General features: G+C 46.2%; 1 protein-coding gene across 2 annotated transcripts in view; it reads right to left on the bottom strand.

Moving 5' to 3' along the window:
- eps8l2 (EPS8 like 2) overlaps positions 1 to 17,639 on the bottom strand; it is a 167,997-nt gene that overhangs the window by 53,302 nt on the left and 97,056 nt on the right. For both annotated transcript variants that reach the window (XM_052466987.1, XM_052466986.1), the window contains exons 9-12: positions 12,380 to 12,456; positions 8,165 to 8,291; positions 6,713 to 6,801; positions 4,139 to 4,213 (exon numbers count right to left, since the gene is read on the bottom strand). In XM_052466987.1, coding sequence (XP_052322947.1) covers positions 4,139 to 4,213; positions 6,713 to 6,801; positions 8,165 to 8,291; positions 12,380 to 12,456 — 368 coding nt within the window. The remainder of the gene's footprint in view (positions 1 to 4,138; positions 4,214 to 6,712; positions 6,802 to 8,164; positions 8,292 to 12,379; positions 12,457 to 17,639) is intronic.

Below are 17,639 nucleotides of genomic sequence, written 5' to 3'. Positions count from 1 at the left end.
CTGTCTCAATAAAACACATCAGGGTTAGGTATATCTAGTTACCAGGTGTGTCTGTCTCAATAAAACACAGTTCAGGTGTGTCTGTTAGGGTTAAATCTAGTTACCAGGTGTGTCTGTCTCAATAAAACACATCAGGGTTAGGTATATCTAGTTACCAGGTGTGTCTGTCTCAATAAAACACATCAGGGTTAGGTATATCTAGTTACCAGGTGTGTCTGTCTCAATAAAACACATCAGGGTTAGGTATATCTAGTTACCAGGTGTGTCTGTCTCAATAAAACACATCAGGGTTAGGTAAATCTAGTTACCAGGTGTGTCTGTCTCAATAAAACACATCAGGGTTAGGTATATCTAGTTACCAGGTGTGTCTGTCTCAATAAAACACATCAGGGTTAGGTATATCTAGTTACCAGGTGTGTCTGTCTCAATAAAACATGTCAGGGTTAGGTAAATCTAGTTACCAGGTGTGTCTGTCTCAATAAAACACATCAGGGTTAGGTATATCTAGTTACCAGGTGTGTCTGTCTCAATAAAACACATCAGGGTTAGGTAAATCTAGTTACCAGGTGTGTCTGTCTCAATAAAACACATCAGGGTTAGGTATATCTAGTTACCAGGTGTGTCTGTCTCAATAAAACAGGGTCAGGGTTAGGTAATCTAGTTACCAGGTGTGTCTGTCTCAATAAAACACGTCAGGGTTAGGTATATCTAGTTACCAGGTGTGTCTGTCTCAATAAAACACATCAGGGTTAGGTAAATCTGTTACCAGGTGTGTCTGTCTCAATAAAACACATCAGGGTTAGGTATATCTAGTTACCAGGTGTGTCTGTCTCAATAAAACACATCAGGGTTAGGTAAATCTAGTTACCAGGTGTGTCTGTCTCAATAAAAACATCAGGGTTAGGTCAGGGTTAGGTATATCTAGTTACCAGGTGTGTCTGTCTCAATAAAACATCAGGGTTAGGTATATCTAGTTACCAGGTGTGTCTGTCTCAATAAAACACATCAGGGTTAGGTATATCTAGTTACCAGGTGTGTCTGTCTCAATAAAACACGTCAGGGTTAGGTATATCTAGTTACCAGGTGTGTCTGTCTCAATAAAACACATCAGGGTTAGGTAAATCTAGTTACCAGGTGTGTCTGTCTCAATAAAACACATCAGGGTTAGGTATATCTAGTTACCAGGTGTGTCTGTCTCAATAAAACACATCAGGGTTAGGTATATCTAGTTACCAGGTGTGTCTGTCTCAATAAAACACATCAGGGTTAGGTAAATCTAGTTACCAGGTGTGTCTGTCTCAATAAAACACATCAGGGTTAGGTAAATCTAGTTACCAGGTGTGTCTGTCTCAATAAAACACAAGGGTTAAAACAGTTACCAGGTGTGTCTGTCTCAATAAAACACATCAGGGTAGGTAAATCTAGTTACCAGGTGTGTCTGTCTCAATAAAACATCTAGTTACCAGGTGTGTCTGTCTCAATAAAACACATCAGGGTTAGGTATATCTAGTTACCAGGTGTGTCTGTCTCAATAAAACACATCAGGGTTAGGTATATCTAGTTACCAGGTGTGTCTGTCTCAATAAAACACATCAGGGTTAGGTATATCTAGTTACCAGGTGTGTCTGTCTCAATAAAACACATCAGGGTTAGGTATATCTAGTTACCAGGTGTGTCTGTCTCAATAAAACACATCAGGGTTAGGTATATCTAGTTACCAGGTGTGTCTGTCTCAATTCAGGGTTAGGTATATCTAGTTACCAGGTGTGTCTGTCTCAATAAAACACATCAGGGTTAGGTATATCTAGTTACCAGGTGTGTCTGTCTCAATAAAACACATCAGGGTTAGGTAAATCTAGTTACCAGGTGTGTCTGTCTCAATAAAACACATCAGGGTTAGGTAAATCTAGTTACCAGGTGTGTCTCAATAAAACACGTCAGGATTAGGTATATCTAGTTACCAGGTGTGTCTGTCTCAATAAAACATGTCAGGGTTAGGTATATCTAGTTACCAGGTGTGTCTGTCTCAATAAAACACGTTAGGGTTAGGTATATCTAGTTACCAGGTGTGTCTGTCTCAATAAAACACATCAGGGTTAGGTATATCTAGTTACCAGGTGTGTCTGTCTCAATAAAACACATCAGGGTTAGGTAAATCTAGTTACCAGGTGTGTCTGTCTCAATAAAACACATCAGGGTTAGGGTTACCAGGTGTGTCTGTCTCAATAAAAACACTCAGGGTTAGGTAAATCTAGTTACCAGGTGTGTCTGTCTCAATAAAACACATCAGGGTTAGGTAAATCTAGTTACCAGGTGTGTCTCAATAAAACACGTCAGGATTAGGTATATCTAGTTACCAGGTGTGTCTGTCTCAATAAAACATGTCAGGGTTAGGTATATCTAGTTACCAGGTGTGTCTGTCTCAATAAAACACGTCAGGGTTAGGTATATCTAGTTACCAGGTGTGTCTGTCTCAATAAAACACATCAGGGTTAGGTATATCTAGTTACCAGGTGTGTCTGTCTCAATAAAACACATCAGGGTTAGGTATATCTAGTTACCAGGTGTGTCTGTCTCAATAAAACACATCAGGGTTAGGTAAATCTAGTTACCAGTGTCTGTCTCAATAAAACACATCAGGGTTAGGTCTAGTTACCAGGTGTGTCTGTCTCAATAAAACATGTCAGGGTTAGGTATATCTAGTTACCAGGTGTGTCTGTCTCAATAAAACATGTCAGGGTTAGGTATATCTAGTTACCAGGTGTGTCTGTCTCAATAAAACACATCAGGGTTAGGTATATCTGTGTCTGTCAATAAAACACATCAGGTTGTGTCTGTCTCAATAAAACACGTTAGGGTTAGGTATATCTAGTTACCAGGTGTGTCTGTCTCAATAAAACACATCAGGGTTAGGTAAATCTAGTTACCAGGTGTGTCTGGTGTGTCTGTCTCAATCAATAAAACACATCAGGGTTAGGTAAATCTAGTTACCAGGTGTGTCTGTCTCAATAAAACACGTTAGGGTTAGGTATATCTAGTTACCAGGTGTGTCTGTCTCAATAAGACACATCAGGGTTAGGTAAATCTAGTTACCAGGTGTGTCTGTCTCAATAAAACACATCAGGGTTAGGTATATCTAGTTACCAGGTGTGTCTGTCTCAATAAAACACATCAGGGTTAGGTAAATCTAGTTACCAGGTGTGTCTGTCTCAATAAAACACATCAGGGTTAGGTATATCTAGTTACCAGGTGTGTCTGTCTCAATAAAACACATAAGGGTTAGGTAAATCTAGCCTTCAGCATTTGGCAATTGTGGTTGCTGCACCTGATGTGGGATATAACCACACTGATCCGGTCTGCTAAGTTCCATGATGGAAGGGGTGTGTGTGTGTGTGTGTGTGTGTGTGTTTGCATGCTAGGTACATCACTCATTAGACTTTCCGCCCTGCAGGAAAGCTACCACACACACACACACACACACACACACACACACACACACACACACACACACACACACACACACACACACACACACACACACACACACACACACACACACACACACACACACACACACACACACACACACACACACACACAATAGAGGGAAGGGTATGTTGATGACTAGGACAATACAAACATTCAACTGTTCTCCTCCCCACTTCAATAGACTATCGGTTGTGTGTGGCGATAACAGTGATTCAGTCAACATTGTGGGGAAGCCTTAATGCTTCCTAAAGCATACAGTGTTCTGCTTGGCTGGCCAGACATCATTCAGTAGATGGCCAAAAGGTACAGACACCATCCATATCATGTCCATTGAGATTTCAGTTGATGTCACTGGCATTTGTTTGATTTTTTAAAAAAAATCTGAATAACAGAAATTGGTTTGAAAGACCTGTGTCTGATGTCTAGAAACACTCTCCTACCTCATCTGATGTCGGCAATTATTTCCTCTGCAAGGACAGAGTATGACACTCAACAATCTCTATCTAAATACAGGCTGGATGACTTCAACCAGATTTGAAACGGTTAAGGTTGTTATCTGGCTGTCATGTCTCTTCAACCAACTTTGCCTGCTATGAATGCACACCCTACGAAACATATATATATTTCTGTGTATCAGTCGGGTTCTTACCAACTCCAGGGGGCCAAACAGGAAGTGCACCAGCTCAGAAGCACTGGGGTTCTGGATGTGCTTCTTCAGTTTGGCCTGCAGGGGGCAGAATACACACTGTTAGAGACCGTTCACCACAGCTCTGTATAGGAAAGTAGCAGCAAGGTTTCTATTTCAATTCAGTCCATTGGAGAAGTAAACGAAAATATATCTGTCCCAATTCCCTTCCAACCTCCTTGGTCCTTCCATGTTTCCATGTTTATAGATGTAAGGCTGGAGGCTCCATCACTGGCTTGATTAAACCTTTTAACACCCCTTTAAATCTGTCAACATCAAAGGGTTAGGACCAGAGTAAAGGGGTAGGACCAGAGTAAAGGGGTAGGACCAGAGTAAAGGGGTAGGACCAGAGTAAAGGGGTAGGACCACAGTAAAGAGGTAGGACCACAGTAAAGGGTTAGGACCAGAGTAAAGGGGTAGGACCAGAGTAAAGGGTTAGGACCAGAGTAAAGAGGTAGGACCACAGTAAAGGGGTAGAACCACAGTAAAGGGGTAGGACCACAGTAAAGAGGTAGGACCACAGTAAAGGGGTAGGACCAGAGTAAAGGGTTAGGACCACAGTAAAGGGGTAGGACCACAGTAAAGGGGTAGAACCACAGTAAAGGGGTAGGACCACAGTAAAGGGTTAGGACCAGAGTAAAGGGTTAGGACCAGAGTAAAGGGGTAGGACCAGAGTAAAGGGTTAGGACCAGAGTAAAGAGGTAGGACCACAGTAAAGGGGTAGAACCACAGTAAAGGGGTAGGACCACAGTAAAGAGGTAGGACCACAGTAAAGGGGTAGGACCAGAGTAAAGGGTTAGGACCACAGTAAAGGGGTAGGACCACAGTAAAGGGGTAGAACCACAGTAAAGGGGTAGGACCACAGTAAAGGGTTAGGACCAGAGTAAAGGGTTAGGACCAGAGTAAAGGGTTAGGACCACAGTAAAGGGGTAGGACCAGAGTAAAGGGGTAGGACCACAGTAAAGAGGTAGGACCACAGTAAAGAGGTAGGACCACAGTAAAGGGGTAGGACCAGAGTAAAGGGGTAGGACCACAGTAAAGGGGTAGAACCACAGTAAAGGGGTAGGACCACAGTAAAGGGTTAGAACCACAGTAAAGAGGTAGGACCACAGTAAAGGGGTAGGACCAGAGTAAAGGGTTAGGACCACAGTAAAGGGTTAGGACCAGAGTAAAGGGTTAGGACCACAGTAAAGTGTTAGGACCACAGTAAAGGGTTAGGACCAGAGTAAAGGGGTAGAACCACAGTAAAGGGGTAGGACCAGAGTAAAGCGGTAGGACCACAGTAAAGAGGTAGGACCACAGTAAAGAGGTAGGACCACAGTAAAGGGGTAGGACCAGAGTAAAGGGGTAGGACCACAGTAAAGGGTTAGGACCACAGTAAAGAGGTAGGACCACAGTAAAGGGGTAGGACCAGAGTAAAGGGTTAGGACCACAGTAAAGGGTTAGGACCACAGTAAAGGGTTAGGACCAGAGTAAAGGGGTAGAACCACAGTAAAGGGGTAGGACCACAGTAAAGGGGTAGGACCACAGTAAAGGTTTAGGACCACAGTAAAGGGTTAGGACCAGAGTAAAGGGTTAGGACCACAGTAAAGGGGTAGGACCACAGTAAAGGGGTAGGACCACAGTAAAGGTTTAGGACCACAGTAAAGGGTTAGGACCAGAGTAAAGGGTTAGGACCACAGTAAAGGTTTAGGACCACAGTAAAGGGTTAGGACCAGAGTAAAGGGTTAGGACCACAGTAAAGGGTTAGGACCAGAGTAAAGGGGTAGAACCACAGTAAAGGGGTAGGACCACAGTAAAGGGTTAGGACCAGAGTAAAGGGTTAGGACCACAGTAAAGGGTTAGGACCACAGTAAAGTGTTAGGACCACAGTAAAGGGTTAGGGCCAGAGTAAATGGGTAGGACCACAGTAAAGGGGTAGGACCACAGTAAAGGGGTAGGACCACAGTAAAGGGTTAGGACCACAGTAAAGGGGTAGGACCACAGTAAAGGGGTAGGACCACAGTAAAGGGGTAGAACCACAGTAAAGGGGTAGGGAGCGATCTGGTCTCAACTGGTACTAAGGGTTAAGAACATTGGGCCAGTAAACTAAAGGTTGCTTGTTCGAATGCCTGAGCCAACTAGGTGAAAAATCTGTCAAAGTGCCCTTGAGCAAGGCACTTAAACCTAATTGTTCCTGTAAGTGGCTCTGGATCAGAGAGTCTGCTAAATGACTCACTACTGTAAGTGTCTCTGGATTAGAGAGTCTGCTAAATGACTCACTACTGTAGTGGCTCTGGATCAGAGAGTCTGTTAAATGACTCACTACTGTAAGTGTCTCTGGATTAGAGAGTCTGCTAAATGACTCACTACTGTAGTGGCTCTGGATCAGAGAGTCTGTTAAATGACTCACTACTGTAGTGGCTCTGGATCAGAGAGTCTGCTAAATGACTCACTACTGTAGTGACTCTGGATCAGAGAGTCTGCAAATTATTAAAATGTCAGATGTACTATACTGTACATAATAATGGAGGTTTGTGCAGGAGGAAGTCCACTCACCAGCAGGTTGAAAGCCAGCTTCAGTTTCTGTAGGCTATCAATGAACTCTGCCTCGGAGGGGGGCTTCGCTCTCAGGGTCAGCATGCCGTCTGTCAATAAGCAGACAGACAGGAGAGAGAGACAAACATGCCATGACCACACACAGACTGCTATAGAGTTATTAATCCAACAGATCTTGTGTCCTTTCTGTCATCCTGTGAACCCCGTTCATTGCTGGTCGCAGCTATTAATAGTAGTATCAAGATTAACATACAGGCTTCACACAAGGCAGGGGAGAGGGGTCAGATGGGCAGAGTCAACATAACACGCCTATCGAGCTGTGTTGATTGTGTCCGCGTAGAATCATCTGTTCAGATTTCTCAGTTGCATTCAGAATTTAGAACTGTATAGCCAGGTCAAAAAGGACATCTGACAAGATCAAGATCAATATTTAATTAATTATTTCTAATTCCACACAGACCATCTGAGAAATTGTAGACCCATTCCAACTGATTTTAGTCAATGTGACCAGTTTAGAATGACCCGTTTAGAATATTCAACATATTCAACATCAGCTACCCATTTTTCACCCAGATCAAGGTGTCTTGGATCAGAAGGTAATCATGGACTTCAGGAAACAGCAGAGGGAGCACCCCCACCTACACAGACAGCGTGGTGAAGAAGGCACAACAGCGCCTCTTCAACCTCAGGAAACAGCAGAGGGAGCACCCCCACCTACACAGACAGCGTGGTGAAGAAGGCACAACAGCGCCTCTTCAACCTCAGGACGCAGAAGAAATGTGGCTTGTCACCTAAAACCCTCACAAACGTTTACAAATGCACAATTGAGAGCATCCTGTCGGGCTGTATCACCGCCTGGTACGGCAACTGCTCCGCCCACAACCATAAGGCTCTCCAGAGGGTAGTGAGGTCTGCACAACGCATCACTGGGGGCAAACTAGCTGCCCTCCAGGACACCTACACCACCCGATGTCACAGGAAGGCCAAAAAGATCATCAAGGACAAAAACCACTCGAGCCACTGCCTGCTCAACCTGCTATCATCCAGAAGAGGAGATCAGTACAGGTGCATCAAAGCTGGGACCGAGAGACTGAAAAACAGCTTGTATCTCAAGGCCATCAGACTGTTAAACAGCCATCACTAACACAGAGAGGCTGCTGCCTATATACAGCCCTGAAATCATTGTCCACTTTGATAAATGGATCACTAGTCACTTTAAATAACGCCACTTTAATAATGTTTACATATCTTACATTACTCATCTCATATGTATATACTGCTCTCCATCATCTCTATAGATTACATCATAGATAGTGGACAATACCGTAATTCAAGATACACAGTTCAGTTGATGAAAGAGTTAAAGAGAAGGTCTAATACAAGAGAACATGGCAAGTGTTAGTGGACAATATGTGTCATATTGTCAGTTGACCAGAAGAAGAAGAGACAGACCTGCTGGGCCTTTCTTCTTACTCTTCTTACTCTTGTTGCGCTGGTTGAGCTGAGAGAACGCCTCCGCAGCCTTCTGCAGCCGAGCCACAAAGATCTCAATGTCATCAAGGGAACAGTTCAGGATTTGCTAAAAGAGAAGGACAGAGAAAGAAAGAAAGTCTAATGAGTGATGGCTGACCACCAAGCTAGCATGATCAAATCTGATTTAGGCACAGTTCAGAATGTCCTGGGTGTCTGATCCACGTCAGATACTGACTGGTGTTCTGATCCACACCAGATACTGACTGGGTGTCTGATCCACACCAGATACTGACTGGGTGTCTGATCCACACCAGATACTGACTGGGTCTCTGATCCACACCAGATACTGACTGGTGTTCTGATCCACACCAGATACTGACTGGTGTTCTGATCCACACCAGATACTGACTGGTGTTCTGATCCACACCAGATACTGACTGGTGTTCTGATCCACACCAGATACTGACTGGGTCTCTGATCCACACCAGATACTGACTGGGTGTCTGATCCACGTCAGATACTGACTGGTGTTCTGATCCACGCCAGATACTGACTGGTGTTCTGATCCACACCAGATACTGACTGGTGTTCTGATCCACGCCAGATACTGACTGGTGTTCTGATCCACACCAGATACTGACTGGTGTTCTGATCCACACCAGATACTGACTGGTGTTCTGATCCACACCAGATACTGACTGGTGTTCTGATCCACACCAGATACTGACTGGGTGTCTGATCCACACCAGATACTGACTGGGTGTCTGATCCACACCAGATACTGACTGGGTGTCTGATCCACACCAGATACTGACTGGTGTTCTGATCCACACCAGATACTGACTGGTGTTCTGATCCACACCAGATACTGACTGGTGTTCTGATCCACACCAGATACTGACTGGTGTTCTGATCCACACCAGATACTGACTGGTGTTCTGATCCACACCAGATACTGACTGGTGTTCTGATCCACACCAGATACTGACTGGTGTTCTGATCCACACCAGATACTGACTGGTGTTCTGATCCACACCAGATACTGACTGGGTGTCTGATCCACACCAGATACTGACTGGTGTTCTGATCCACACCAGATACTGACTGGGTGTCTGATCCACACCAGATACTGACTGGTGTTCTGATCCACACCAGATACTGACTGGTGTTCTGATCCACACCAGATACTGACTGGTGTTCTGATCCACACCAGATACTGACTGGTGTTCTGATCCACACCAGATACTGACTGGTGTTCTGATCCACACCAGATACTGACTGGTGTTCTGATCCACACCAGATACTGACTGGTGTTCTGATCCACACCAGATACTGACTGGTGTTCTGATCCACACCAGATACTGACTGGGTGTCTGATCCACACCAGATACTGACTGGATGTCTGATTCACACCAGATACTGACTGGTGTTCTGATCCACACCAGATACTGACTGGTGTTCTGATCCACACCAGATACTGACTGGTGTTCTGATCCACACCAGATACTGACTGGTGTTCTGATCCACACCAGATACTGACTGGTGTTCTGATTCACACCAGATACTGACTGGTGTTCTGATCCACACCAGATACTGACTGGTGTTCTGATCCACACCAGATACTGACTGGTGTTCTGATCCACACCAGATACTGACTGGGTGTCTGATCCACACCAGATACTGACTGGTGTTCTGATCCACACCAGATACTGACTGGTGTTCTGATCCACACCAGATACTGACTGGTGTTCTGATCCACACCAGATACTGACTGGTGTTCTGATCCACACCAGATACTGACTGGTGTTCTGATCCACACCAGATACTGACTGGTGTTCTGATCCACACCAGATACTGACTGGTGTTCTGATCCACACCAGATACTGACTGGTGTTCTGATCCACACCAGATACTGACTGGTGTTCTGATCCACACCAGATACTGACTGGTGTTCTGATCCACACCAGATACTGACTGGGTCTCTGATCCACACCAGATACTGACTGGTGTTCTGATCCTGATCCCTACACCAGATACTGACTGACTGTTCTGATCCACACCAGATACTGACTGGTGTTCTGATCCACACCAGATACTGACTGGATGTCTGATTCACACCAGATACTGACTGGTGTTCTGATCCACACCAGATACTGACTGGTGTTCTGATCCACACCAGATACTGACTGGTGTTCTGATCCACACCAGATACTGACTGGTGTTCTGATCCACACCAGATACTGACTGGTTTTCTGATCCACACCAGATACTGACTGGTGTTCTGATCCACACCAGATACTGACTGGTGTTCCGATCCACACCAGATACTGACTGGTGTTCTGATCCCACACCAGATACTGACTGGTGTTCTGATCCACACCAGATACTGACTGGTGTTCTGATCCACACCAGATACTGACTGGTGTTCGATCCACACCAGATACTGACTGGATGTCTGATCCACACCAGATACTGACTGGTGTTCTGATCCACACCAGATACTGACTGGGTGTCTGATCCACCAGATACTGACTGGTGTTCTGATCCACACCAGATACTGACTGGGTGTCTGATCCACACCAGATACTGACTGGTGTTCTGATCCACACCAGATACTGACTGGTGTTCTGATCCACACCAGATACTGACTGGTGTTCTGATCCACACCAGATACTGACTGGTGTTCTGATCCACACCAGATACTGACTGGGTGTCTGATCCTGATCACACACCAGATACTGACTGGTGTTCACCAGATACTGACTGGTGTTCTGATCCACACCAGATACTGACTGGTGTTCTGATCCACACCAGATACTGACTGGTGTTCTGATCCACACCAGATACTGACTGGTGTTCTGATCCACACCAGATACTGACTGGTGTTCTGATCCACACCAGATACTGACTGGTGTTCTGATCCACACCAGATACTGACTGGTGTTCTGATCCACACCAGATACTGACTGGTGTTCTGATTCACACCAGATACTGACTGGTGTTCTGATCCACACCAGATACTGACTGGTGTTCTGATCCACACCAGATACTGACTGGTGTTCTGATCCACACCAGATACTGACTGGTGTTCTGATCCACACCAGATACTGACTGGTTGTTCTGATTCACACCAGATACTGACTGGTGTTCTGATCCACACCAGATACTGACTGGTGTTCTGATCCACACCAGATACTGACTGGTGTTCTGATCCACACCAGATACTGACTGGGTGTCTGATCCACACCAGATACTGACTGGTGTTCTGATCCACACCAGATACTGACTGGGTGTCTGATCCACACCAGATACTGACTGGTGTTCTGATCCACACCAGATACTGACTGGGTGTCTGATCCACACCAGATACTGACTGGTGTTCTGATCCACACCAGATACTGACTGGTGTTCTGATCCACACCAGATACTGACTGGTGTTCTGATCCACACCAGATACTGACTGGTGTTCTGATCCACACCAGATACTGACTGGGTGTCTGATCCACACCAGATACTGACTGGTGTTCTGATCCACACCAGATACTGACTGGTGTTCTGATCCACACCAGATACTGACTGGTGTTCTGATCCACACCAGATACTGACTGGTGTTCTGATCCACACCAGATACTGACTGGTGTTCTGATCCACACCAGATACTGACTGGTGTTCTGATCCACACCAGATACTGACTGGTGTTCTGATCCACACCAGATACTGACTGGATGTCTGATTCACACCAGATACTGACTGGTGTTCTGATCCACACCAGATACTGACTGGTGTTCTGATCCACACCAGATACTGACTGGATGTCTGATTCACACCAGATACTGACTGGTGTTCTGATCCACACCAGATACTGACTGGTGTTCTGATCCACACCAGATACTGACTGGTGTCTGATCCACACCAGATACTGACTGGTGTTCTGATCCACGCCCATACTTTTATTTTTAAAGATATCTGTGACCTACAGTCATGTGTGAATGTATTTAAATTGACTAATTTCCTCATATGAACTCAGTTAAGTCTTTGAAACTGTTGTGTTTCTATTTATGTTAAGTGTAGATTAGAGGTGGTAAAAGAGATTTAAAAAGGGAGGCAGTAATGACTTGACTTTCTGCAGGACGATAGAGACGCGTGTTATCTAGGATCAGTATGTAGGTCACAAGGTGTAACAGTGGAACTCACCACGTCCTTCTCAATACGCTGGGCCAGCTTTTCATGGGACTCTGGGTCCTGCTGTGCGGAGCCTCGTCTTTCCACGTCTAACAGACACAGTCAGAGTCTACTTTATTTATTCATATACAACAACAACAACGATACCAGTTAATCATGGTTATAATAGTGTGTGTGTGTGTGTGTGTGTGTGTGTGTGTGTGTGTGTGTGTGTGTGTGTGTGTGTGTGTGTGTGTGTGTGTGTGTGTATCAGTGTGTGTGTGTGTATCAGTGTGTGTGTGTGTGTGTGTGTGTGTGTGTGTGTGTGTGTGTGTGTGTGTGTGTGTGTGTGTGTGTGTGTGTGTGTGTGTGTGTGTGTGTGTGTGTGTGTGTGTGTGTGTGTGTGTGTGTGTGTGTGTGTGTGTGTGTGTGTGTGTGTGTGTGTGTGTGTGTGTGTGTGTGTGTGTGTGTGTGTGTATCAGTGTGTGTATCAGTGTGTGTGTGTGTGTGTGTGTGTGTGTGTGTGTGTGTGTGTGTGTGTGTGTGTGTGTGTGTGTGTGTGTGTGTGTGTGTGTGTGTGTGTGTGTGTGTGTGTGTGTGTGTGTGTGTATCAGTGTGTCAGTGTGAGGGGCCCTGGTGCCAGGAAAATAACCTCTCCCTCAATGTCAACAAGCGAAGGAGCTGATTGTGGACTTTAGGAGACAGTAGAGGGAGAAGGCCCCCATACACCTGGACGGGGCAACAGCATCTATCTCAAGGCCATCAGACTGTTAAATAGCCATCACCAGCTGACCTCCACCCGGTTACTCAACCCTGCACCTTAGAGGCTGCTGCCCCATATACATAGACATGGAGTCACTGGCCACTCTAATAATGAAACACTGCTCAGAATGGTTCCATACTGCTTTACTCATCTCATATGTATATATATATATATTATATTATATTATATTCTACTGGTGTCTGTGTGTATATATATATTATATTCTACTGGTGTCTGTGTGTATATACTGTATTCTATTCTACTGGTGTCTGTGTGTATATACTGTATTATATTCTACTGGTGTCTGTGTGTATATACTGTATTCTATTCTACTGGTGTCTGTGTGTATATATATATTATATTCTACTGGTGTCTGTGTGTATATATATATTATATTCTACTGGTGTCTGTGTGTATGCGACCGCTCGCTCCGGGTTGGAGCGAGCGGTCGCATTCGCACTTCGCTCTGCAGGTTGTATAACTTTTTCATTACATTTCATTATAGTACAACGATTGATTTGTCTAATCTTAGCAATTCTTCTTAGCTAGCTACATAGCCATCCTTATATCAGAGATAATTGCATAATTATCGTATTTCGTCGCCCTAACGTAGCCTTCACTGCTATTCGCCCAGGAGCTAGCAACGCTAGCTAACGCACACGGATTAGCATCACTGTAGTGCTATTCACTCAACTGAACGACTTGATTAGTCTAGTGTTAGCTAGCTACATAGCTGTCTTTGTTTCCAAGATAATTGTGTAGTTTAGTGTGTGTAGCCTTGGAGTGATTATCTTAATTCACTGAGGGTCGCTAGCCAGCTATTTGTCGTCCTTAACGTAGGAGACTCTGCTAGCTAGCCAACTGTTTGAATTCAACAACCCGGTCAGGTAGTTTCACATTTTCATTTCATTTCATTTCATTACAGTACAACGGTTTGATTTGTTTGATCGTAGCTAGCTACATAGCTAGCTACATAGCCGTCTTTGTTTCAAAGATAATTGTGTAGTCTAGAGCGATTTCCTAGGTTAGCTAGCCAGCTATTGTCGTTCTTTTAGCATAGCGTAACGTAAACAACACTGCTAGCTAGCCAGCTGGCCCCGAATAGTAGCACTGTTGAAACTATTACACTCAACGGAGCGACTTGATTAGTGTAGTGTCAACAACGCAGCTACTGCCAGCTAGCCTACTTTAGCAGTACTGTATCATTTTAATCATTTTAGTCAATAAGATTCTTGCTACGTAAGCTTAACTTTCTGAACATTCGAGACGTGTAGTCCACTTGTCATTCAATCTCCTTGCATTAGCGTAGCCTTTTCTGTAGCCTGTCAACTATGTGTCTGTCTATCCCTGTTCTCTCCTCTCTGCACAGACCATACAAACGCTCCACACCGCGTGGCGCGACCACCTAATCTGGTGGTCCCAGCGCGTACGACCACGTGGAGTTCCAGGTCTCCGGTAGCCTCTGGAACTGCCGATCTGCGGCCAACAAGGCAGAGTTCATCTCAGCCTATGCCTCCCTCCAGTCCCTTGACTTCTTGGCACTGACGGAAACATGGATCACCACAGATAACACTGCTACTCCTACTGCTCTCTCCTCGTCCGCCCACGTGTTCTCGCACACCCCGAGAGCTTCTGGTCAGCGGGGTGGTGGCACCGGGATCCTCATCTCTCCCAAGTGGTCTTTCTCTCTTTCTCCCCTTACCCATCTGTCTATCGCCTCCTTTGAATTCCATGCTGTCACAGTTACCAGCCCTTTCAAGCTTAACATCCTTATCATTTATCGCCCTCAGGTTCCCTCGGAGAGTTCATCAATGAGCTTGATGCCTTGATAAGCTCCTTTCCTGAGGACGGCTCACCTCTCACAGTTCTGGGCGACTTTAACCTCCCCCGTCTACCTTTGACTCATTCCTCTCTGCCTCCTTCTTTCCCTCCTCTCCTCTTTTGACCTCACCCTCTCACCTTCACCCCCTACTCACAAGGCAGGCAATACGCTTGACCTCATCTTTACTAGATGCTGTTCTTCCACTAACCTCATTGCAACTCCCTCCAAGTCTCCGACCACTACCTTGTATCCTTTTTCCCTCTCGCTCTCATCCAACACTTCCCACACTGCCCCTACTCGGATGGTATCGCGCCGTCCCAACCTTCGCTCTCTCTCCCCCGCTACTCTCTCCTCTTCCATCCTATCATCTCTTCCCTCTGCTCAAACTTTCTCCAACCTATCTCTGATTCTGCCTCCTCAACCCTCCTCTCCTCCCTTACTGCATCCTTTGACTCTCTATGTCCCCTATCCTCCAGGCCGGCTCGGTCCTCCCCTCCCGCTCCGTGGCTCGACGACTCATTGCGAGCTCACAGAACAGGGCTCCGGGCAGCCGAGCGGAAATGGAGGAAAACTCGCCTCCCTGCGGACCTGGCATCCTTTCACTCCCTCCTCTCTACATTTTCCTCCTCTGTCTCTGCTGCTAAAGCCACTTTCTACCATTCTAAATTCCAAGCATCTGCCTCTAACCCTAGGAAGCTCTTTGCCACCTTCTCCTCCCTCCTGAATCCCCCCTCCTCCCTCTCTGCAGATGACTTCGTCAACCATTTTGAAAAGAAGGTCGACGACATCCGATCCTCGTTTGCTAAGTCAAAACGACACCGCTCAGTTCTGCTCACACTGCCCTACCCTATGCTCTGACATCTTTCTCCCCTCTCTCTCCAGATGAAATCTCGCGTCTTGTGACGGCCGGCCGCCCAACAACCTGCCCGCTTGACCCTATCCCCTCCTCTCTTCTCCAGACCATTTCCGGAGACCTTCTCCCTTACCTCACCTCGCTCATCAACTCATCCCTGACCGCTGGCTACGTCCCTCCCGTCTTCAAGAGAGCGAGAGTTGCACCCTTCTGAAAAAACCTACACTCGATCCCTCCGATGTCAACAACTACAGACCAGTATCCCTTCTCTCTTTTCTCTCCAAAACTCTTGAGCGTGCCGTCCTTGGCCAGCTCTACCGCTATCTCTCTCAGAATGACCTTCTTGATCCAAATCAGTCAGGTTTCAAGACTAGTCACTCAACTGAGACTGCTCTTCTCTGTATCACGGCGCTCCGCACTGCTAAAGCTAACTCTCTCTCCTCTGCTCTCATCCTTCTAGACCTATCGGCTGCCTTCGATACTGTGAACCATCAGATCCTCCTCTCCACCCTCTCCGAGTTGGGCATCTCCGGCGCGGCCCACGCTTGGATTGCGTCCTACCTGACAGGTCGCTCCTACCAGGTGGCGTGGCGAGAATCTGTCTCCTCACCACGCGCTCTCACCACTGGTGTCCCCCAGGGCTCTGTTCTAGGCCCTCTCTTATTCTCGCTATACACCAAGTCACTTGGCTCTGTCATAACCTCACATGGTCTCTCCTATCATTGCTATGCAGACGACACACAATTAATCTTCTCCTTTCCCCCTTCTGATGACCAGGTGGCGAATCGCATCTCTGCATGTCTGGCAGACATATCAGTGTGGATGACGGATCACCACCTCAAGCTGAACCTCAGCAAGACGGAGCTCCTCTTCCTCCCGGGGAAGGACTGCCCGTTCCATGATCTCGCCATCACGGTTGACAACTCCATTGTGTCCTCCTCCCAGAGCGCTAAGAACCTTGGCGTGATCCTGGACAACACCCTGGCGTTCTCAACTCACATCAAGGCGGTGTCCCGTTCCTGTAGGTTCATGCTCTACAACATCCGCAGAGTACGACCCTGCCTCACACAGGAAGCGGCGCAGGTCCTAATCCAGGCACTTGTCATCTCCCGTCTTGATTACTGCAACTCGCTGTTGGCTGGGCTCCCTGCCTGTGCCATTAAACCCCTACAACTCATCCAGAACGCGCAGCCCGTCTGGTGTTCAACCTTCCCAAGTTCTCGCCGTCACCCCGCTCCTCCGCTCTCTCCACTGGCTTCCAGTTGAAGCTCGCATCCGCTACAAGACCATGGTGCTTGCCTACGGAGCTGTGGGGAGCGGCACCTCAGTACCTCCAGGCTCTGATCAGGCCCTACACCCCAAACAAGGGCACTGCGTTCATCCACCTCTGGCCTGCTCGCCTCCCTACCACTGAGGAAGTACGGTTCCCGCTCAGCCCAGTCAAAAGCTGCTCTGGCCCCCCAATGGTGGAACAAACTCCCTCACGACGCCAGGCCAGCGGAGTCAATCACCACCTTCCGGAGACACCTGAAACCCCACCTCTTCAAGGAATACCTAGGATAGGGTAAGTAAGGCTAAGTAATCCTTCTCACCCCCAAAAAAGATTTAGATGCAAGTGGCTGTTCCACTGGATGCCATAAGGTGTATGCACCAATTAGTAAGTCGCTCTGGATAAGAGCGTCTGCTAAATGACTTAAATGTAAATGTAAATATATATATTATATTCTACTGGTGTCTGTGTGTATATACTGTATTCTGTTCAACTGTATTTTAGTCAATGCCACTCCAACATTGCTCATCCTAATATTTATATATTTCTTAATTCCATTCCTTTACTTTAGATTTGTGTGTATTG

The sequence above is a fragment of the Oncorhynchus keta genome, chromosome 17 (genome assembly GCF_023373465.1).
Source record: "Oncorhynchus keta strain PuntledgeMale-10-30-2019 chromosome 17, Oket_V2, whole genome shotgun sequence".
Taxonomy (NCBI): domain Eukaryota; kingdom Metazoa; phylum Chordata; class Actinopteri; order Salmoniformes; family Salmonidae; genus Oncorhynchus; species Oncorhynchus keta.
The sequence above is the reverse complement of the archived record's forward strand: the minus strand, read 5'-3'. Positions and strand labels throughout refer to the sequence as shown.